Source organism: Leuciscus leuciscus, assembly GCF_965113295.1.
Source record: "Leuciscus leuciscus genome assembly, chromosome: 8".
Classification (NCBI taxonomy): Eukaryota; Metazoa; Chordata; class Actinopteri; order Cypriniformes; family Leuciscidae; genus Leuciscus; species Leuciscus leuciscus.
Genome location: NC_138732.1, coordinates 25127552 through 25152407, shown reverse-complemented (window position 1 = coordinate 25152407; position 24856 = coordinate 25127552). Strand labels below are relative to the sequence as shown.

At 38.3% G+C, this 24856-nt stretch overlaps 1 protein-coding gene and 1 long non-coding RNA gene across 5 annotated transcripts in view; one reads left to right on the top strand and one right to left on the bottom strand.

Annotated features, from left to right (window-relative positions):
* The window catches only part of fam13b (family with sequence similarity 13 member B), a 47769-nt gene that overhangs the window by 10689 nt on the left and 12224 nt on the right, over window positions 1-24856 (bottom strand). For 3 of the 4 annotated variants that reach the window (XM_082178129.1, XM_082178130.1, XM_082178132.1), the window contains 8 exons: window positions 20207-20322; window positions 5607-5648; window positions 4282-4401; window positions 3996-4119; window positions 2237-2340; window positions 1077-1131; window positions 883-985; window positions 188-253 (listed from right to left, as the gene is read on the bottom strand). In XM_082178129.1, the coding sequence (XP_082034255.1) occupies window positions 188-253; window positions 883-985; window positions 1077-1131; window positions 2237-2340; window positions 3996-4119; window positions 4282-4401; window positions 5607-5648; window positions 20207-20322 (730 nt within the window). The remainder of the gene's footprint in view (window positions 1-187; window positions 254-882; window positions 986-1076; window positions 1132-2236; window positions 2341-3995; window positions 4120-4281; window positions 4402-5606; window positions 5649-20206; window positions 20323-24856) is intronic. The other variant, XM_082178131.1, reaches the window with a different exon arrangement.
* Window positions 17362-19057, top strand: LOC309504841. The gene is made up of 2 exons (XR_014208195.1): window positions 17362-18681; window positions 18750-19057. It is a non-coding gene; the product is annotated as an uncharacterized lncRNA (long non-coding RNA).

The following is a 24856-nucleotide window of genomic DNA, read 5'->3' as shown; positions in this document are numbered from 1 at the left end:
AACAGTGGAACTCGGTGGTTGATGTTGAAAGTGTACTGTGGTTTGAGCTCAAAATAATGCAGTGTGAGAAGAGAGCTGTGGGGTAAAGGGGAGGGGGTGGAGTCAAACTCTGGTTCGAAACAAGTGTGAAAGGAGTGTGACTGAGAGGAGCAGCGGGCGATGGACGAGCAGTGGAGATGCTACTTACCGCTCCCTTCTCTCTGCAGGTGCATACATGTGAAGTCAATGGGTGGGAAATTGATGGGGCATGATGCTGACCAGGCATGGGCGGAAAGAGATAGCACAGAAGAGTGCGGTGAGCTATGAGCCTCACACACAGAGACACACATACACACACTCACACGTACTGCTGTGAATCTATGGCTGAAATACAAATGAGTCATAACTAGCATTCATTCACTCCACATAAGCCATATTTATGACTCGTACATCTATGACGTACATCTACACATACATGAGAAAACAGAACGGTGCATGTTGGTGATTTAGGAATAATAATGGTTTACATTCCCTATATATAGCTCTGTGATCTATTAAATTCTCTAAGTCAAGAGCACTGTCAACATTCAGCCACTGCATACATTCACTAGCACATCCTATCAGTCTTGTATATATGAGCTTAAATGTGAAGTTTGTACGCCACAATTTGTAAAAATGTAAAAATAATGACTGATTTCAAACAGGTTTCCTAAACCCTCCCCATTTTCCACTGGTCGGCCAGCACACCATTTTCAGGATGTGTCCCGTTTATTACTTAATTAAATTTGAATAAGGACATTTTTTTCACAAGGCTATTTTGCAGCATTTGTTCCCACAGGAAACATTAGCAGTTAATATACAGTGCGACTTGTAATCTTTTATAGAGACATAATAGAAAGTTACCTTCTTGTTCGCTGTCCGAGAAAACGCTTCTGGTCAAAGACTGAGGGCCGCTGACTGGCTCTGTGGATTCAGTATTAGCATTCAGGTCACAGTCGCCAGGCTCCTGTGTGTCATTGGATAGGTTTAGTTAGATGCTTCAGTCTCGCAGCGTAAAAAAAACAGACAGAAGCCTAGTGGTATCCAAATATACTCACACAGGTGATAACATCAGCCTGGTCCATCTGCTCATAGTCCGGGTAGTTCTCCAGTCTGTGTGAAGATGGAAACAAATGACTATGAACTCCTGAGAGAGGTGATGACAACTGTGTGATCTTTTCCCTTCACGCATGTCATTTATAGAGCTATACTATGCAAGGTCTTAAAATGTCTTGCTAGGAAAAAAAAAAAGAAGTCATATTTAGTCTATTAATAAGGGCGTAAAACAAGCAAAGAGAATTCAGGCTGAATGACAAACTGTGCTAGCTTAAAGTGTATCCAAACTTTACTAGTCACACCCTCACATATTATACAGGCTAATTATGCAGACTAAGGAACCTAGGACACTAGCTTATCAGATGTAAGATGTAACAGGCTTACAAAAGTTTTACAAGAACACAATTTGAAATTTACAAGCTATTTATAGCTAGACATTTCTATTATTATTTTCCATTAAAAGAACAGAACAATTTTGAATGTTTCTTGTAAAACGTTATTCTTGGAAGCTTGCTCCAATAAAAACATTTTAGCTTGCAGAAACCTTTTTTTTTATTTTTCTTATTAGAAAAATTGTTTCTGCATGGCAGCTGAAGTCCAGAAATACACTCCACGTGAGTACACACATGCAATGCCTGGCCAGCACTTTCACATGTGCGGTCTCATTGTTCGTACTCAAATGTACATTCTTGCGTGCCTGAGTTCAAGGAGGCAAAATGTCTGTGCCATTCAAATGCCCATGCCACTAAAAATATTATTCAGGCAGCTAGCTTTAAACATGTCAGATTGAGTAATGTGTGCTATTAAACTGTTATTTCACCATGACAGCAAATAACCTGAAAGAGAAAACTGACTACAAAAGATGAGTTCATGGTAATGCTCGCTATAACAACCCTACAATGTATTCTTTTTGGCACATTTTTGAAGGCAACAACGCGATATTGAACATAGCTAGAGCATTTGCGTTCATGTAGCCTACTTGTAAAGTATGCTTCAGGTCTCAAGGTGTGGCCACATTAGTAAAATTGCAGCAAAATCTGCAAGGGGAAATCTTTTGCCCTCCTGAATTCGCGTGAATTCCTATTGAAACGACTGGATTTTGCCCTTAAAAATTAGCTGAACAACAGTGATTGTGACTGCAACTTAACACCTCCAATCTAACCTTTCTATGGTGAGATTCTCAGCATCTATGAGAGTTTCTGTGTCAAGGTCCATCCCAGAACTTTCTTCCGTGACAGGGCTGCTGAGCTGAGAACCTTGAGATTCCTGCGGGGAAAAGGAGGGTAATTACCACTGACTGTACCAACAAGTTTAGAAGTGAAAAAGATAATATGTCTTGGCATTCTGCTGGAGATATCGCATAATGCCAAATGTTCTCAAAGCCATCTGAACACTCAATTATATCTAGGCCTTGTGCGTGTTTACTGATGATTGCATCTCAAGGTCGGCAGCTGATAAGACTGAGGCATGGTGTGGCTCTCTGTGGGAGGGTGTGTTTGGGTTGACCAGGTGGCGCTGTCATTCCTCAGGGTTGGCTATTAAAAGAAGGTAACCCAGTTCATATGTTCCTAACCTGTGGCCAGGCCACAAGAACTTTAGGCACGAGTGGAGGGAAGAGAAGCCTCCCCAAGAGACTGTTAATCAGAGTCGTCCGTGAGCCAGGATCCCAGACACATTCGTCATTTTATTACACCTCTTGGTTGAGCAGCTAAAGAGTGTCAAGAGACACAAACCTTTAGCGTCAGCTATGGTGATGCGTCTTCTGAACCATCCTCATCTTGTTACTTAATTACCTACTTGAGGAAAGGGCTTTATCTGAAATGTTTCATTCGCTCTGGCAAAGTATTAAATGGGAGAAGATTGCTTGTGCCTGCTGAGAACAGCTGATGGTCTGCTTATCTGACAGGAAGGCCCTTGTTTCTCACTCTCCTAAAGAGAAGCATCTCTGCTGTGTATTACGAACCTTGCTGATAGCAGAAAGACTAATCTTATTCAAGGCCAGATGTAGACTAAAGAAATGGTCTAAGACAGTGGTTCTCAACCTTTTTGAATCCAAGGACCCCCTTTATCCACAACAATATTCAAAGACCTCCAAACCCCAGTTTTGTTTTGAAAACCAATTTTAATCTATGGGCTTAGCTTCTGTACATAAAAAATGAATGAAATGAAAAAAATGAAATGAAAATACAATAAAAAAAAACAATTATCACAGAAGGGTTTTAGAGCTGAATGTTCTGTAGGGCAGCGGTTCTCAAAGTGGGGTTTGTGAACAATTGCCAGGGGGTCCGTGAAATAATCACCGTGTTTTCCGGACTATAAATCTTGTTTTTTTAATAATCTAAAACGTGCTGTGACTTATATTCCAAAGTGGCTTATATAATGCATTTCAAATTTATCACATGCTCCAGAAAGACGTTCACAGAGATCGAGACTGCAGAAAGCGCAACCTGTTTGTTTTCATTATTTATTGAATTTACATTACTTCTCCAGGCGTTAGTGATTTAATGGATAAGGACTAAGCATAATGAAAAAATAAATACAAAATCTAACAATTTTTATCCAATAATATATTTCAGTGTAACATAACTAGTAAAAATGTATATTAGTTATAAAAATGCCCATGGCTTATTAAGATTTTATTACCTAACCTGACATCTACAAAACACACTTTTAAAATACGGCTCTCTCATATATTCAAGTTTTCCAAGACTGTGTGAATTCTGATTTTTCAAAGCAAACTAAAAGTTTTTGAGGGGGTGAATTTTTTTGAGATTTTCTGTTGTTTTAGCTTATTTCAATGCTTGTTTTGTCTTATTTTAAGACATTTTAAGTAATCTAAAGCTCCCTTTTGTAAGTTTGCCAAAAGATCAAATTGAATAAAAATCAAATAAAAAACAAAGTTTAACCCTCTAATTGCTTACCTCACTATTCTCTGATGGCAGGCTCTCCTCTGTAACCTCTGGGAGAGTCTCAGTCTCTGCCTCAGATTCAGATGGCACATCTTCATGGTTCTCAGGCCCTGGTGTCTTCTGACTAGGGCTGTTTCTGTGGAGGAAAAATATACAGATTCACATCAACACATCAAAAAAAACTTTCAAACCAAACATCCATATTCAAACTTCTCTCCAAATACCTGCTAAGTTCAGCTACAAACAAATAAATGGCAGGGTCAGTGTCCAGATGTACTGTGTTTATTGTCAAACTCACCCTTGAATGGGTTGGGAGTCCAACACCTGACTCTCATAGCTGCCGAGCTCCTTATCAATAGAAGTCTGTAGGTCCAACAAGTGCTGTTCCACTGCAGCACGGATCGTCCTCTGGATTATACTGCAAATAAACACATTCAAGGCGTCTGACACAAGTATTCAAAATGGCTTCCCATTAAGGTCGAAACACGCAGAACACCTATTAATCATTGTTTGACCTATTAAACAAGGTCATCCAAGAAGTTTTCGCTGCAAGCTCATCTTTCTAACAAATAGCCCTCTATCCTGAGCACCACAGATTCTTGTGTCTGAAAATAGACATGTTTTGAGCTTACTAAGACTTTCAGTATTATAACAGCCAAGTCTCTAATGTCGACACAGCTCCTGTGTCATCTACTGGGAAACTGGCTATGTTGAATTCACATGTTTTGTGTGGAACGACAGACCCCCAAACATGCCTTCCTAACTAACCTCCACGTGCCCATCTGGGCCAAAAGGCACGTTGGGTCACGCCGCCTCTGCGTGCTCCATATTTCCAACAGCAAATCATTAGAAGATGGCATTGCTGAAGTGATATGGAGGTCTCTGTTTAGCGAATGCTGCAGAATTTCAGGACCAGATAAACTAGCTTTGCCTGAAGCTGTTCAGTTACAGATACTTTAATGCATTTTCTGCTCCGAGAGCATTTAGAAATGTGATAATATTCTTCCTGTTGCCACAATTTGCAGCCGGTAGTCAAGGCTTCAGTTGAAAAGCCATTCACCAGTAGGAAACTAGAAGCAATTGAATGCAATTTCTTAATTGTTCTTAATGTGATTGTGGGTTTCATTTCATTGTGAATACAATTAGTGGAATCTTAGCAATGGGGAGCAAATTGGCGGAGTATAATTGCAGAATTCTACTTTCAATTCAATTTTTCTGAATTGCAAAGTCGCAAAGCAAATCGGTCTCTTTGTCGGCAAGACAGCATCCCTTAGTTATCTGCTTTTAAGAACATAATCACATTCGTTCAGATTTATTTTGCCTTCTGTCCATCTAAAAGGTCTGTTTAGTGCACACTGTGGCCCTTTGAATGAACAAATCTGATTTAGACCAGAGGATAATTGCATACAGACCTAATTAATGTCAGCTAAATTAACTTCAAATAGACAATGAAAATGGACCTATTGGTCAAAGAAAGGCTTTGTATGCTATTTATGTCAAGGTTTCATAATAACAAACAAACAAGACTCAAAGGAAATCATCTGATTCAAGATAATAATAATATATATATATATATATATATAGTTGCCATGGCGACTGTTTAAAAAAGTAGTAGACACTTACTCGGCAGATCCTGGAAGAATGCTGATGGAAGAAATGTGTGAACTGGAAAGAGAAGAAAAGGAAGCAAACATTAGGAGGATATTAACCGTATGATCTTACCTACTCAGCCTCTTTATACAATAACGCCTGTGTATGCCATATTTAGCACACATTTCCTAAATCACGCACAGACTTAGGCATCTGAGAGAAATTGAGGGCAGGGTGACTTGCAGACCCATAAACAAACTCAGACATGTCAGGAACGCTTGCTTACATAACACTAGTTGACCACTGCTTGTTAACACCCGTGTCTGGTTCTGGGGAAGGAACAAATAGGGCCCCGATGGATACAACAGGTGCTCCGCCATAAGTTCTCACAGGCAAGGCCACATCAGCAAACAAACAGAAAGAGGACAAGCGTGAAGTTCAAGATCAGCTTTTGAAGTCCTCCGTGTCATTTGGTGACAGCTGTGCGATCTATGGTGCAATGTCTTGACCCCTTAAGCTCTTTAGGCTGCTAGGAAGGCTTGTGTTCAACCAGTCATCCCATGGAAAAAAAACACCTTTTTCTAGAAACTACAGTCTATGTAATCCATGTTTCCTCTAAAAACATAATAAAAGTTTAGACAAACATGTTTAAATAGTGATATACGAGTATATATAGTATTTTACTATATATATATATATATATATATATATATATATATATATATATATATATATATATATATCAAAGTAAGACTAACTGCTAGTGGGTCATACTAGATCTTAAGACTAGATCTTAAGGTCTTAACATAATGGCTAAGTTTATGTAACTGGCCACTGGTGTGAAAAATTAGTGCTCAATTAAACTTTTATGATTCTTTGAACAACTGTATAAGGCCACCTTATCCACAGCAGAAACAACTAAAAGGTAAAAAAATAAAAAAATTAAATTACAGCAACACAGCAACAAAACTGCTAGGCTAAAATAATTAATCTCAGATATCTTAATTTAGATACATGAAAATGACTTTGCCTATTTAAAAATAGTATGGCCATTGAAAGATGAATTGTCACAGAGGAAGGAAACTGCTGCTGGGGCAACTAGACTAAAGGAAGCACTTTTTGAAAAATGTCACTGAGTGTTTTTTTCTTAGTCAGCACTGAAAAGTGCATTGCTCGATATTGCAAGAGAGAACAAAACGAGCCTTGTTTAAGAGAGATTCGGTATCTTGCCCACACAAAGCTCTAGAAGCAGTAAATGAGATCAGTAACAGTAATGCGTCCACACTGACTGTACATTACTCAGTATGAAGCACTCTAATAAAGAACCTTCTGTAACATCTTTCCATTCATTTCCTCTGCTGCAACACCTCACCTGAACCTAATGTCAATGATTTAGCCTGAGAAACAAATCAAAACTATAGACTGATGATGTAGACCGTCTGGCTGATACTGAGAGATGTTTATTTTATGGTCGATAACCTGATTGATAGTAATTATCAATGATGGTTTAAATGCTTTTTTTTAATGTTTAAAATGTTTTATCAAAATCAGGCATCAAAACATTAACAGTTCAGAAGAGATATGGCTTAAATCTACATTGTCACCAATATATTAGTGCATCACAAATCAAAATTCCTGGTCTTATTGTGAAACGCACATAAAAAAAAGTTTTCATAATCTTTGACCAATGTCACTCTTTACATATTTGCATGCATTTCATTTCCAGATAGTATCTGGATTTTTCAATGGGTTTCCAGTGTGAATGGACAGAGATCCTATTGCACTTAATCACACAAAAAGGAATTCGACACATTTCATGTTGTCTTTAAAAAAAAGAATAATAAAAAAAGAAATCACCAGGGCTGAAGTGTGAATAATAAAGGAGCCAACAACAAAGTGTGGTGGACAGAGCTAAAAGAAATATGCTGTGTCACTATGAGATCAGCTGAGGCTTTAAGAGGATTACATACAGTCGGCTTCCTCTGACTCGGCACTTTATCTTATCAGCAGTGGCAAACACACACATACACACACACACACACAGCAGTCTTTCCCTCCCACACACACACACTTGAATGGAATTGTGTGTGAATTAAATGCTGCATCATGCAGTGATTCATCATTTTAAAATTCTGCCCGAGTACATCTCTCGTTTTCACCATATAATCATTTTAACTCATCAGCAGTGTTACACAAGTTTTTAGTGCTTTCCATCATGCGATCTGAGAGGCAGTGAGCAGTCTTATCTGACTGTCACACGCAGCTTTGGTCGAAAACCAATAAACAACACTCCATCGGGGAACAAATCAATCCACTTCAAGAGTTTGACCCTGAATGACAGCTTTTTCTACCACATTCACAGCTCTTTTTCCACTGAATCGCTAGATTCATTACCTGTGGAGAAGGACTTGACAAGCCATGTTCTTCAGTTTGGTTCTCGTTGATGAGCCGTTTTGGTTGTTAACGTTGGGCGTATGGTTATCCTGATTGAGCACTTTGTGGTGCTAAAGTCTGGATGAGCAGGTCAAAGAGCAAACACAGGCTGCCGGAGCTCATTCTGCGGAGTCCTGTATGTGCTGTCTGCCTCTGTGTAGGATTCGGCACTCTGTTAAAAAAGTGCTGCAGTGGAAGAGCTGGACCCTCGCTTAAATACACGGCCGTCTGACGCAGTCTTGTCGCTAGTGCTCTGAGCCAATCGCCTCTCCATACACACACACACACAGACAGAGCACTCCTTCCCCCCCAACCCAAAGTCAAGCCTGCACACTCAAACACCTGTTAGTCTTTTATATAACCCTGTCACAGTCCAAACATCAGACCGTCTTCAACCCTTACTGCACTGCTGTTTACAGTAAAGGGGACAAAAATACACGTAAACACATGAATAAAGACATGGATGCCTTCCTAAATAGATAGTTCAGCCAAAAAATTTAATTCTGTTATCATCATGTCATTCAAAACCTATTGATTCTTCTGTGCTGCTCACTATCAACTTATGTTTTAGTCTGTTTGTCACACAAAACCATCATATGGCTTCAGAAGACTTTAAATATGGCATGAAAGTCATTTAGAACACTTTTTATGATACTTTTGGGAATTGAAATATTTGGTTATGGCATGGAGAAAAGCATGAAAACAGTGTCCCACTCAATAATGATGCGCTGAAATTTCGTCGTCTGAAAATATTTGGCAGAAAAATTATTTTCAGTTTTAGTCGAAACTATAATCATTTACCTTAATGGTGACATAACAGTTCCCCGATGGCACGTTTTAGCTGTCACCATCTATTTTGAGCACATGACATGGATAAGCAGCAACAAGTAAACATGTCAACTGTCGATCTTCATTTTGATTATCTGAGATCTATTAGTCTACGCTGTATTAAGTTGATGCATGAACAAAACTTCACTAAACATTATTAGTAGCACGCCTCCCATCCAATAATCACAATAAGCTTTGTTTATTTTTATATGAGAATAAAGTTTGTAAATTCTGTCAATTTTATAACAAAATTCAAACAATAAATGTTCTTTTGACACTCTTTAATGTGGTGTGACATCTCTGTAACCATATCTATGGCTGTGGCCTTTATCATATCAATAAAAAGTTGATAAAAAAACGTCCTTATGTACAACTTAAACTCTAGAAATTTCGAAAAATACTCGATAAAAATAATTATCCTCATCACTACCACCAAAGAGTGAATGACAGAATTGTCATTTTTGGGTGAGCTATCCTTTTAACTACCAATCCCAGACCGGTCAGAGGCTGGTCTCTGCCAGTTGGAGTACATATCACATTTCCTGGAGTTTTAGGGATGAGCAAGTGTATCAATTAGCAGGAAACAAAATAAGAAGCAACTTCAAGAACCAATGCAATGACTCAATGTAATTTTGATGAGATGAGATGAGAATGAGAAATCCCTTTAAACATGAGAGACACAGAGAATGGCAGAGTAATACAGACGTCCTCATAGCAAGTACTTTAATAGATTGGTCACAGGGAGTATCACATTTCCCAGCGTGTTAAGGGTGCTGCTTGACATACCCAGGTGGTAGGATGTCAAAAGAAGGGTGAAACCCAATAAATGTAGCTGGATGCCTGGGTAACGCTTAAAAAGAGGAGTGGAAATGAGTTATTGCACTTTCCATGTATTGGCTGTCCATGCAGGCCAGGAGTTCACGTTGAGTCAACACTGCACTTGTTTTGATGGTTCAGTATAAGAGTGCATGGGAAAATGAGGCGACTTGATATAGAGGGGAGACTCTTAAATGCGTAGACACAGATCGGACCAGAAGTTCCTAGCGTCTCCAAAGCCAGAATATACCACAGCCTTGTGTGGCAGAGTGCCATAGAAGATCTAAGCTTAAAGATATTTTTTGGGCGTTTTTTTATTATGATAAGAGAGTAAGCAGGCAGGAAGCGAAGTGAAAGAGAGAGAGAGAGAGGAGGGGCCGGGATTGGGAAAGTCCATGAGTCGGGACTTGAACTCGGGTTGCCCGAAGCGCAACGGCGCTATATGTCGGCGCACTACCCACGAGGCTATCACCGCCGACTAAAGATCTAATGCTGACAGTATATAAACTGGACACAGCGACCCCATAGGTTTCAACTGAGAAAAGTGAAGCAAATTAGAAGCACTCACTTCTTGATGGCTGAGCGTACTGCGCAGACTCAAACTGAGCTTGACGACGTGGATGTGACGTGAGCAGCCTGTCTGACAGTTGTAAGTCTTCTAGTAGCTGTGCCAAGCAAAATCTGAATCATTCCCTTCCGAATCTTGCCGAGACGGAGAGCGTGAGTAGGAGTTGTCCATGAGCTGGGAGCAGGAGCAACTTTATGACTCTCTATGGGCTTCTCCCTTGACTTTATGCCTCCACGTCCCCCCGATTGACTGCGAGCTTCTCCTCCTCTCTCTACGGTAATTTCCAGAGAGTCGCGTGGTTATGACGCAATCGTTAGCCTATTTTTACAAAAACTGCTTCTACGGGGCCATAACGTAAGATACAAGGTAATGGAGCCTTTTATACATTGTCCTGTTTCTTTAGAAATAAACAATGGAAAAATGGAGTCTTTAAACGCCTCAGATGTAAAGTTATTCGCTGTCAAAGTGACGCCAAAATGAATGGGTGTCAATGGAATGCTAACAGCAGGTGATGGCTTGTTAGCCAATGGCGGCGCCCGGGGGTGGTACGGAATTCGAGAGCTCGATTACCCCCCTGGGTACACACCAAAAGATTTTTTACATCTTATGAGACTTTCAAAATGTGATAGACCACAAACATGAGGAAAAAAAATCCTAGATTTAACCGTTTTGCTCCTATAGTGTGTGGTGTGCCATGATGTGACAAAGACAGCACACCACACACGAACAGATTTTCAACCAGAGTATCGACTGTGAACACAGGAAACCTCGCAAAATCTCGCGAGACTTCAGAATAAGCATGTCGGACAATATGCAGGAAGAAATTGCGATGATAGTGTTTGGAATGATTTTGTTGTTGGAACAACAATACTAGTTGGAATGATCAACAAGCTGATCCTCCATTTCTGCTGTCCACATCAATTTCACTTTGTGCTGCGCCATGACTGCGTTTGTTATGCTTCCGTCTTCCATCATCTCGCTTTCTGATTGGATATTGTTTCGTTTCACGTGATAATCTCCAGAGTGTGCGTTTCTCCTCGGTGTTCCCCCCACACATCAGGATTTCTGATCGTAAATATTCAACATGTTGAATATTTAAGATCCGCGATCGGGGCGGCTCCGACGTTCTTCCGAACAGGCTCAGACACTCTTAACACGCCAAACCAAGGGAAAATCTGATAAGATAACTTGTAGAACCATCAAGATATTCGGGACATAGCTAGGATTGTCGGAAGGGGGGCAATCCGCCCAAAACCAGCCCGATTATCTTTTGGTATGTACCCAGCATAAGCTTGAAACCTAAAGGTTGTATACTTGAATCCCACGAAGGCCAACAGGCACTAACCCAGGGGTCTCCAGCACGTCGCTCGCGAGCTACCAGTAGCTCGTGGGCTGATTGGAGGTAGCTCGCCAAGCTGGCGTTCACATATTGCGTCTTCTGCGCGCTCAAGTTCGTTATTTCAAATGCAGGCGCGGCAAACGACACGCTCTCGGCACGCACAGAGAGATGAAAAAATCTCAACTTTTCAGAATGCCGCAAGCATTCTTCCTTACCGCAAGCAAGGGGCAGGTCATGTGACAAGAACCAACCATTCAGCTTCACTCTTTCTGTAACAACATTGAAAGCTTAGTCAACATGAAGGATGGGGATGCACCCAAACACTACGGGTGTCTTTCTCTTCTCGGTACATAAATCTTGTAGCAGAGCTACAGCAAACATTTCGGTGGTGGAAATCCATTAGATAATAAAACTTCTTTGTCGTTGTGGAGAGCGCAGTGCATGGTTGCATAGCAACGACAGACGCCACGGGAAAATCGGACCGAATTTTACTATTGATAATAAAAGATAAACTAATGTGCTTTGTAAATGCCAGTAATTTATCTTTTTTGACTCATTCTTTTTATAAAAAAGATTTAAAGGGTGAAATATTTGAGTTTTAACTTTTTATAAAACTGATACTTTTTATAAATAATGTTAGTAGATAACATGTTGCAAGACACTACTTTAAAATCTGGCCATCATTTTTAATGTTATTATTTAAATTTTTATGTAAACAAAAAGTGCATATTGAAACTAATTGTATTTGTTATTTGCTGGTTTTCGACATAAAACTTGGTGAATTGATTTCATTGTGTAGTATTAGTACTTTTTGAACAGGATTCTGTGATAACCGTGATCATTTTGGTCACTATAATCATGAAATCAATTTCATCTCTAGTTATGATCAACTAAAATCAACTATATTTGTGTTTTTACAGTATAATATGCAAAGAAAAAAAATATGTAAAAAAATTATCTCTGATTCTGTTCTTTTCTCTGACATTTAAGAGTGACATATAGGCCTACAAAAACTCTTTTAGGTCTAAAACAGTTTGGATAGTTGTTATTATGAGAGTTATGAGACATTATTTAAGAGATTTAAGTATTGTATTACATGAGGAGCTCTCGACCACTTTCATTTTAAAAAAGTAGCTCTCAAATGAAAAACGGTTGGAGACCCCTGCACTAACCACTAGACTAGAGACTAATAGACTTATTAAAAGTCCCCAATAAAACTATTATTTCTTTTAGAAAGACAAAGTTTGGACTGGACGGATCGTTATTAAATGCCAACATCCCAATCATTTTTTAGGAGTAATTAGCATATAGATAGTTTCAATGCTAAACTACCATTAGCCAGATTTATTTTTTCAGTCTGGAGGAGTTAATGCTAATTGCCATCAGTCAGAGCCAGTCTGACTTTGGAAAGCTGGAGCAGAAAAATTATACTGGTGTGAATTTCTAACATTTACAAATAAAGACACAACAAAGTAATGCACAGAAGAAAACAGGTTTCAAATGCATTAAACAGTACACACACAGGTGGGTAGGGATGGGTATCGAGAACCGGCTTCTCATTCCAATGCTGGAATCGAATACTTAAGGTCAGGAATCGGATACTTGTTATAAAATTTATTTCAATTCCTCTAATCGATTCCTTTCTGCATTTTAATGTGATTTTAAACCATTCAAAGTGCAAGAAGACGTGCTGTTTTCTGTGCTGCGCACACGTTGCAGTATGGTCCGTGCAGCTCTTTAAGTGACAGCCAATTATTGCTGCTGACGTCTCTATAATAACATTAATCGAACAACAAAAGAGAAAATTCAGGTGCTGTTCTAGAATGAAAAACTTTAACTATATTTGTAATGTATATTTTATTCATAAAGTGGAGTGTTCTTTTACATCTGTCTACAGTTTCTGTACCCGAATACCTGAAAATCTTAAAACAGTTTATTTAAATCATATCTTTGTTCAGTTGTATTTATTTGAGTGATTGCAAATTTTTTTATTTGTTCTTTTTAAATTACTGAGGGTTTACTTGTCTTTAATAATGCTTAAAATGTATATTAGTTAGGCTAGTTGTTTTTGCTATGATCTTTTTAAACCATAGGCAAAAGTTCCTTGTTTAAGTGTTCTTTATTCTGTTCATTTTTATTCAAGGTATTCAGCCACAATGAAATGTTTTGCATTAAGACTTAGAATAAATGTTAATAATATCCAAGTGTTTTTTTTTTTTTTTTTTTACCTTATTGGAATCTAAATAAGGAAACGATAAGAATCAGAATCATTAAAACTCAAACTTTACCCAACCCTACAGATGGGTAAGCCGCTATAAACTGTGGGGTTACGAGTTAGTTTTAAGCACGGAATATAAAGCATGTCTCATGTTCAGGACATCATGGATCACACACTTTTCCTGCAGCAGCCTACTCTGTGTCCTTCATAATTTTGCATTCGCAACATCAAAGTATATCGATGTAAAGGTATCATCACGTGCAGCTCTTTATTAATTTGGTACATGTGTGCCGAACACGAAGGACCCATATCCTACAATTTCGGTATGAATACATTTACAACTAGGCCCACATACCTAGTGTTCCAGCCTTAGTAAACATGTTCTAAAATCTACAAAACTAAATTTTCACCTAAAATTTCCAACTCTCTTCAAAAATGTTGTCGCTGTAAATCAATATCAGAGTGAACATCCCTTATTTCAAACTACAGACAAAAGTACAGTCATCTGTAAAGTATCTATGAAGTAGTGTTGTCAAAAATATCTATATTTCGATAAATAGATACTGAAATATCTGAACGGTACCAATACTAATTTCACGAAGCATACCAATACTAGCCGAGCTGTCACTTTCACTTCTCTCCAAAGGCGCGTTGACAAACACCACACGCGCAATCGTCTCATTCACTCTGGTTAAATAGCAAAAGGGAAGTAAATGGAAAGATGGTGAGTGCGGCGCCCGCGCAACCGGCTTTGGTTGATAAAGAACACAGCAGGAGTGCTATCTGGAAATATTTTGGATATGAAGCAAATGAACATGGAAAGCCGAAGGACACAAGCAAGCCAATATGCAAGAGATGCTACAGAGCAGTGCTAACAAAAGACGCTGACACCTCTAATATAGCAAAGCACCTGAAAGACCGACACCCGGATCTATATAAATAATATCGAGAGTTTGGTAACTCTTCTCATTTTAACATTTCTGAAACATTAACCAAGATGGCCTAGTATTGTTGTTGATATGAGTGTGTGTTGTCTTGTTTTTTCACCGTAATTCTTAAAGTTAATATAATCTGACTGAGCAATCTTAGACAAGTACACATTTTAACTGTGGTCAAATGTAAATTAACTTTAAATAAAAATTATTTAATTCTGCAATTTGCCTTCATTAGCGATTATCATCAATTTGATTACACATATACTAATTAAACTAAAATGAGCTAGACAATGACATCTCTGAATTCAATAATGAAATGCATTTAACTGAAAATTGAATGTTTAATCTTATTATTATACATTACTGACACTCTATCCTCCAATTTGATACTGTTAAGTGCTTTGACACAATCTGTATTGTTAAAAGCACTATATAAATAAAGGTGACTTGATTTGACTTCATGTCGATCCAGTGAGCATTGTTTTCGCGTGTGATGCATGCACGTTTGCGTTTCAATCTGTTCATCAAATAACGTTAGTGCACTACCTCAGGACATTTTTGTTCATGTAAAATATACCTAGTTATATTTAGCTTTAAATAAAAAAAATACCCCCTTAATATTGTGGCAGTTTTTTTCTCCGTGGTATTGAAAATGGTATCGAATATCGATATTTTTCAAGGTATCGTATCGAAGTTAGAAATTCTGTTATCGTGACAACACTACTATGAAGGCCTCTCTTGATCTATAATATAAAGCTGTGTAAGCACTGTAACTGCAGTCATTAGGAAGTGCACGCATAAGGGGCCTGAAATTAGTCATTGACACTTCCACACCTACAGCAGACCGACGTTGTCAAAAAACGTTTCACACATTCCAAAGCTTGAACAACATGTCTCAAGAACACCAATCTACTGCCGCTTATTTTAGAGCTGTGTGAAAAGTATTTTCCATTGCTGGTGAAGGATACATTGCAGCGCTTATATTTAGCTGAATGTGCGACACCCTTTCAGATTCCACTGGGGCACAATGGGGGCAAGTATAATCACGGCAGGACCCCAACGAAAACAAGTCCTGCTGCTCTTTCTCAAGAAACCACCAAATACAGACGCTTTGACCGGTTTCGTCATTTTATCATCTTTAAACACACATGACTGCCGGTTAACCTGTTCTGACTCCAAGTATATGAGACCATATCTCCACTGGTGATTTGATAAACATGTCAAATTATACAGCAATAAAGCAATTTTACAAAACATGATAACTATATAATTGGATATTCCAAAATACAGCTTGGAAGTATTTATAGCATAGTTCAAAGTAAATTGCATTCTCTGAAGTTAATCATCGATTATATTTGCTATCCTGACACAGCAAAAATGCCATTTGAGTTCCTTATAACATATCATAAAAGCCATAAAATGTTATTTGCAACTGTTGTGAATGACAGGCCATTAGAGATAGCATCACAGCATCAAAAAATAACAATGCTCCTGTACGTCTCTGTCGTGACACGGCTCACGTCCTTCAGGGGATTCACGATTTGAAAGCTTTCGTGGCCTTATAAGTGACATGACATACTTTTTTTAAAGTCCAATTATATTGGCACTGAAGGTTTTGCACACAAAAAAACCAGCCACAATTTAGTAATACATGTAAAAATGTTTTGCTGTCTTATGACCATTTGAATGAAATGTGTGGTTTTGCTGCTGCCTTTTCTCTAAAACAGTAAACCACCACTGCAAAGAAAATAAATTACAAAACAATCAAGTAACTCAATTAAATAATCGTGACATTTTTGCATGGTGAATTGGAAGAAAAATCGATGTGCAAATGGTTTCATAATATACTTATACATAAGAAATGCTGGTAAAAACGTCCAATATATATATATATATATATATATATATATATATATATATATATATTTATTTATTTATTTTTTGCTTAAAAGAGCTGTGGACGAATCTTTTAACCTGACACTGATGAACAGCTTGTTATATCCAGAGCGTTTGGATGTGTTCATATTAATTAGCAGCTTTGCTCTGCCCATTTCCCTGCTGATCATAGTGTTTGCTTGCATCTGACTTGAAATTACTGCAGCAGCTGCCATCCAAAGCTGCTCATGCAGAGACTAAACACTTCAAAGTGGGTAGGATTAGCAAAGTGTACCCAAGATATTATTCTAGTAGACAAACAGGACGTCTGGAGCTTTGCCTCACACTGAAGATGGTCTGAACTTGTTTTGGTGGGGTTCTTGTTTTATGCAACATAAATGCACACGACAGCTCTGTTTCATAACCTAGTGAGATGCCCATCAAGACGTTATTTTAAGGCATCACATCTGCAATCCTGACACAAAGGTTGTTTGAATAGTCAGTAAATCATGCTGCTTTATAAGACCTCATCTTGGTCAAATTGTAAGCCAGCAGGGCATGTATCCTTCATAAAAAAGTTAATACCAGAATGCATTGCAACAAGTGAAATAAAAAGAAAGCAGACAAAAAATATACACTACTTTTCAAAAGTTTGGGATCACTAAGACTATACATTTCTTTTTAAAAAACTTATTTCAGTCAGCAAGGATGCATAAAATAGACAGTAAAATCTTTTACATTATTACAAAAAAAATGTTTAATTAATTCATTAAAATGTGTTCTTTTGAACTTTCTATTATTCAAAGAATTAAAAAAATAACTGATTCCACAAAAATAATAAGCATTACAATTGTTTTCAGCATTGAAAATAGGAAATGTTTCTTGAGCACCAAATGAACATATTATTAGGATTTTACTTGGCTCAAAATAAGGGTGGAGATAGTAAAATCCTGATCATGAGCATACATTCAACTGGCTGAAGAATTATCATGTTTAGGTATTAATTATAATTAGATTTTTATTTTGATAACAAGATCATATACAATGTTTCCCACAGGGTTTTATGAGACTGTGGTGGGTGGACCTTGGTCTCTCTAGGGAGGTATGGGGGCAACATGTCAAAATCATAAATCAATTATGAGTAAAGGTTCTTGTGCCATTACTGTGGTGCATGAAGTTGATGCCTATGAGCATTTCATATCATTCACTTCTAAAGACCCTTAGAAGGGAGCGGTTGAGGAAACAAAACCACTGACAGTGGCTGAGCCAAAACGAAACAAACATTTTCTTGCATTCTTTCCAAAAAAATACAAATCTTTGTCTCGCTTTAGCAAAGTCAAGGATTTCTAAACTGTGCATGTTGTTTTGATACACGCCAACTCGCATGGCTGTCTGTTTATTAGTATTAAAGGTTAAAGCATTTAATCACCTTAAACAAGGAGCGGTTGGGCCAAACACTGTTACCTTATTGTCATTATCAATGATTTGAGTTACGAATGTTTCACATTCTCTCCATTTAGTCTTAATCCAAAACATCTATCCAATTTAGATTGTATCAGACAGAAACAAGCTACCAATTCATTTTGTGTTACCTAACCAGACACCTCTCAGCAGACAGCCCAACGTCTCGTGGGAAGAGCTACAGGTTAATGACAGCCATTAATTATACACTACACACCCTTACATACCATGTTTAAAATCCAGAGCATGTCTATAAAAACAGCTACACATAAAAAAGGCGTATTGACTTGATATTACGGATGGGCATTTCAAACAAAAATAATATTCGAAGATCGCTGGGTATTATTAAATTATTATTTGAAAATCGCACCCCTCCCCCACATGCACGCACACATGCATGTATAGGCTACACACCAGAGCATGTGAGCGAAGCGGTGTGATGCTTAAATATAACTTTAACATAAGTTTTATATTTATGTTTAAATAATATAATGTTTATTTTTTTATTTAATCTATGTTGATTATATGAAAAGGGAACCACATTAGATGAGTAAGATAGGATCATAGCCCAATATATCGGGAGACATTTGGAGTGGGTCAGACATGATTTTGACCACTTAATTAAGTTTTGTTTTGTATAAATTGTATCTTAATTTTAATCAATGTTTCATCAACCAATTGCTTGGATTTAATAAATAAGAAGCAAATATAGCAGACAATATAATCAGGACACGGAGGCGCTGGCACGGTCACTTGCATTGCTCGTGAACTGGAGCTCTTCTCATAAATGAACCGAAACTCAGCGTAAAGGCTACTTGCCTCACAGACCTGAGAAATATATCTATAGAAAGCTTGAAATGTCTACTTTTAAACAAAATTCAAAACGAAAAGAAACGGGCTACTCTCTGTTTATTTAGGCTAATTCGTATGAAGTGTGCATTTCTCTCTAAAGGCGCGTTCACTACTGCGAAGAGTCAGCATCGTCAACTTTATCTTTGCAGCCGACACTGACACAAAAAACACTAGTTAATTAATAAACAATTAAAATGTCTCATGCATAATCATTACTTTTGCCGGTTCTTTGTGGCAAGCTTTATGCGTGCGCTTGAGATGCGGAATAGGCAATATATTATGAAAACGCTCATTATGGTTTATTCTCTCCCATATATATTTAAGTAATTAAATTAATATAAATATGCGATTAGACTAATGGCTACTAAACTACTAGTCGACTAGAAAAAAAAACTTGCACGGGCAGCCCTACTTATTTTTATATATTTCGAACCAGCATGTCACAAAGGGCATTATTCTGGGTTAAGCGAGCGGAGTGGGATCTTCAGAAAGGCGCTCTCCGCTCTGGAGGAAATATTACCATCCCACTCACATGCTCTGATGTGAGACAATGTTTCTTCTTCTTCTTTTGTCTGAGAGTTGATTGACAGCTTTTAGATGTGTTATTGGCATCACCACCCTCTGGTTACATGAACGTGTCACCACCGCATCAGAACGGAAAACATGGGGATTTTTTTAAAGACAACAATCGCACAACCTATTCGATATTCTATAAAAAAAAATTAACTAATCGGATACTTGAAAATCGTGACTCATCCCTACTTGATATGGCTCTGAATACTACCTTTATAACCTGACATCAATGTAAGGCCATCTGACAATTAGGACACTGGAATTTGAGTTTGCCCTCTGAAAGTGTGTCCCGATTGAGGTGCAGAGGGACAAAGGCCAAGAAAGATCACGGCTCAGACAGCGGATAGGTCAGTTATGGGTCTCAACACAGCAGGCTGATGGAGATCACAGAAGCTTTGAAACAGAGACGACACCAGACCAGCAATGCCATGAGCTCCTCGCACATACATAGATAAAGTGTTGAGGAAGCTACAAGCTTTTGATAATTTAAAGCAGTTAAGCTACAGTCAATCTACTCTTTGGGGAAAGCAATTAACTGATCTACAACCTACAAACAAAAAGTAGCTAAATACACTGAAGCTACTTCAGTGGAAATATCTATTTAAATATAACCATTAACTATAGTTAACCATACATGCTCATATTAAATATCACAGGGAGATGTCTGAGAGGGACCACAGCACAGACTAGACAGATCCCAGATGAAGACATTTCTAAAACTGGGGTTGCTTGTACCTGGAGGAGGGGGCGACGTGGTCATGTTTAGGGGACAGGGAGGAGGGACCATCCTCTCCGTCTCGCGGGAGCTCCTCGCAAGCTTCCAACTTCTCTTCTTCCAGGAGCTCAGTGATCTGTGGGGGTGAGAAAAGGGGACATTTAAATACCATATCCCTGTTACCACTACTTCAGCAGCATTTATTTCTAATTCATCATAAGTTATATTACATGTCAACATCTAACACACCTGCGAGATTAAGGCATTATGTAATGCCCAGCACCTATGCTGATTATCTGCAGGGAGCCTAATTTACACGCAGATCACACATGCTGTGGGTGCAACTGGTGACATCACACATTCCTTGGCGATAACTACAGGAAGTTATGTAATGCTGCCATGTAACTAATGTTATGAAGTAGCTACAATCTTTATAGTTATTTTATCAATTTAAAACTTTTTTTTTATTATTAGTTTAATTAATAAATGTAACAAGTTGAATCTAATATGAGACAATTAACTCATATTAGTTACATTTACTGCATTTACTGCATTACAGCACCTGACTTTCATAGAAGTCAACATCCCCTTATCGTTATGTATCTAAGTGCTTGTTTGTATTACTAGTGTGGTTTTCCTGGGGACACGAGAGAGTTAGATAATGCAAGAGTCTACAGTATGTATGAAAAATGTGCCAAACAGTCAGCTAGAGGAAATCAAACCATTGCACATGTTGTTCAGGGCTACACATCTATGTGTAAATCTACCTAACAGTATTTAATATCAGACTAACTTTGGCACTAGCACATGATCAAATGCACACCGCATCTGCTGCAGTATCGCTGCCATGTTGCCATAGCAACCATTTCCCTCTACATCTGATTGGTCGAGCGGGGCTGCTGTTCAGTGGCCATGTAGATATGAGTCACATGCAGTGTGCAGAATGGCTGCCGAGAACGGCTCTGAGGATGACTGTATTTTCACATCTCACATTTCACATCTCTGTATGCCTACAGCCACTGTTCCCTCTCGATTGTCTTTTGGACAAGCTCCAGACTTTGCAATTTTATGCAATTTTAAGCCTGTCACATTATATTTCTCCACACTAGTGTCTTATACTGTAGGTGTGGATCTTTAGGGACCACACATTTGATTTGATCTGCTTTCAAATCTGATCACTCAAAGAGGATCACTCAAAATTGTAATGTAGACACATGCATTTTCTGTGAAGCTGCTTTGAAACGATACATATTGTGAAAAGCGCTTTACAAATAAATGTCAATTCAATTGAACTGAGGAAATGGCAATGCAAAAATAAATAAATAAATAAATAAATAAATCAATAGCATAGCTCATTGAGGTGCCTCTGTGTAAAGATCCAGCATGAATTTGTGGACTTGTACAACAGTAAAAAAACAACTAAAAAAAAACAAAACAACATTAATAATGGTAATTTAGGTGTTATAATAAAATGAGCAATGCAAAACTTGACAGATGAAAAGGACTCCTGTGTTGTTTACATCACTCTTGCGGTGGAAAGAGCAGGTAACATTGAGTGACTCAAACGGTCCCTGTCGAACACTGTCTTCAATAGCGTTTTATGCTGTCAAAAAACAACCATGTAGTCTTAAGTATGGATGCTGAAGCCAGGGCGGGGGAAATATCCTCACGGGTTCATCCATGATGTTTTAATACCTCCAAGAAGCTGAAGCATGCAGAAACTCAGCCTTTGTTTGGCCTCAGAGGCCTTATTAATGCGTGGTCTACAGATTATACAACAACATCTGCATACAAAAACCAACAGCAGAGAGCTGACTGAGACTCTAATTAAAGACGCTCTTCATTAATTAGTAAAAAAAGCTGTCAAGCGCACGCACCAACCAAACAGGAAAAACAGCCCACACGAATGGAGAAAACATCTAACAGCCTCCGAGGATGAGAAAAACAGGCTCGGCAACTGGGCGGATGTGTGTGGAAAGATGACCTGCTTTATTTTTGTGTCGGTCCACAACAGGTCCGAACACTTCTGGGCAGAAACAGGAATTTGAAGAACAAAAGGGCAGTCACCAGAGGTTGAATGATAAAACACATAACAACCAGTGTTGCGATGGAGATTAGGTCATGGTCAATCACCAGTCATAGATAATAAATCGTTCTCCTTAGATGGGCAGGACATGGTCCATCTCTTAGTAATGTGCAATTATCAAAATGACTTAATCTTAGGCACATAACAAACTTATGTAACAAACCCTGCCGAGCCCAAACGCTTTATTCAACCCTTAATGCACGCCAACCTTGACAAGGGCCAAACATTTACACAAGTCAGCTCCGTCTCATCTCAGTGAGCCCTGGGTGAGACATGTGATTAGAGAGTGGGAGAGGCTCTCAAGCGAGAAACCCTTAGAAATAAATCTGTGATTTATGGTCATATTCGTTTCAGCATATGCCAGATCCTTGAGCACTGGCCCGAATCCAGATAGGTCAGCCAGGACCTTCCCCCTTCTACACAAATTTGTTCCTGCCCCTTCTGTTTCTAATGCTTCCCAAGCTGTCTTTTACAGTAGGGAGGACCTTCTCAGCAGTGGGATGACTGAAGCGTCTAGTACCTCCGAGCATGTCTGCAGAGGAACCCACTGAAGCAAATAAGATCCTCTGTATCAACCTGAACTATGCTTCAAGGGAGCCTGTGGCTCAGCTACAAGCAGACTCGAGCCCTGGGTGATCCTACCTAGAGAGCATTTTAAGTCATCATTGTTGTGAAAGGCTGGTCTAGAATATTGGTACTAATGGTGAATCTAAGAATTTCAATAGAAATTCAAGAATTCTGGACTTTCATGTTAGAGCGAAAGAGTTCCCTGAGCACTTTTCGTAATTATTCAAGCTGGTCACGCAAATTCACCATGTTGACCAACACTAAGCTGCTTGGTTTGAAAATGACTTCTGTGTGAGCTGGACCTCATTTAAAATGTACTATTTTAAAAAATATTTGTGAATACTAAATTTTTATGCATATGTTGTTAACTTTATTAACATTAACATCAAACTCAATAAAGTTAGCTAGAGTGATGGCATATTTGTGTAGGCCAGTTAGCATCTCCCTGGTTCCCTCCACAAAGAGGATTTATCCATTCATGGCTTTTGGATTATTGCGGAAAATAAGCTCTGTGACTAACAAACGTTTATAATTCCTACACGTTTTGTTCAACGTGTTAATCTTTTACGCATTCTGAAGCCTAAATACAATTGACAGAAGTAAAAAACTAAATGCAAACTATAAACAAACCTACTGCCAACAACTCTTTCAATCTTTAAGAAAATAAATAAATAAACATGTTCCCTGAAAGTTTAAGCTATAACAGTTCTCAACCTCTGTAGTCCCAAGTGCCAAAATATTAACTTGTTTCTGGGTTTTGGCCTAAAAACATGCCATCCCTGCAGCACTATTAGAATCAGTTATGAGTTATAAAGCATTTCAGATCAGTAATGATCGGTTAAATGATGGGTTAGGATGTTGCCTAAAAGGCAGCTGCCTATGTAGAGATTAGAAAGTAAGGCAGCTCACCAGGTTGTCTTTATAATAAACCAGGAAATCTGTATAATTCTGCTCGTTATGAAAACGAGATGTTTTATAAAAATGTATTTCAGTAATCACACTGGTAACTTGTAAAATCTCCAGAGAAGTCATTCAAATCATTTGATATTTAGAAGGAAAAGTATTGATTAATACCTTAATTATAATCACTCGTTTCATATACATTGAAGCAGCGGTGGATTCCAATCCACCCCCTTCAGAGACATCCCTGGAAACCAGCACAGGTGCCGGTACCAAGCTTACATCACCCAGTTATGTAACTGCAGTTAGTATTGTATTGTACAAAAGGGCTGTATCCTCTTTTTCTGCAAGTCTGACACAAGCAAGAATTTGTGACACAAGATGTCTTGTGGAAAGTATTTACAGCCCATTATTGACTATTTCCTGTGTATATGAAGAAAGCAGATATGTAAAGTCTTGTGAGGTCAGAAATCTTGAGATCCTTAAAAGGATGTAGACTGTCACACAAACGAGATTTAAAACAATCTGCACTTTCAAAGAAAACAAAATAACAGTCATTCCTTTGGTGTGAGGGAACCTGCAGTCTGCAAACACACTCACAGACACACTGAACGGAGGAGACATGCCTTTGCATGGTTTTCAGTGTATTACATAACACTGCAGACATAATAACCTTCTAACACTGCTTCTCCCTTTTCTTTGATTCAAATCTGGCCTGTGTAAAGCGCTGCTTCCACCTGGAACTGGGGCGGGTGGCACAAATTTACACGCTTTAAACAAACAAAGCATAAGTAAATAATCGTCTTTCAAAACTCAAATATCGCATTTGCAAGGTTTGTGCAAGTATTTCGCGAGAAGCAAAGCTAAAACCGACTTACGCTAATCCCATTGATCTAGAACACAAATAAATAAATAGCCCCCAAAGCTGCATTTGTAAGTGCAGCACACTGATCAGGAAATATGAGGCTGATAACTGATATTTTAACACTGTTACAGGTTGAAACTGATCCAATCATTAATATTTTCCAAAGAGACTCTTTTATCATCATTTTTCAAAGCACAAAATGTGAAATGTCAACATTTATGGGAATATTCTGTCATCATTCTTTAAAATATT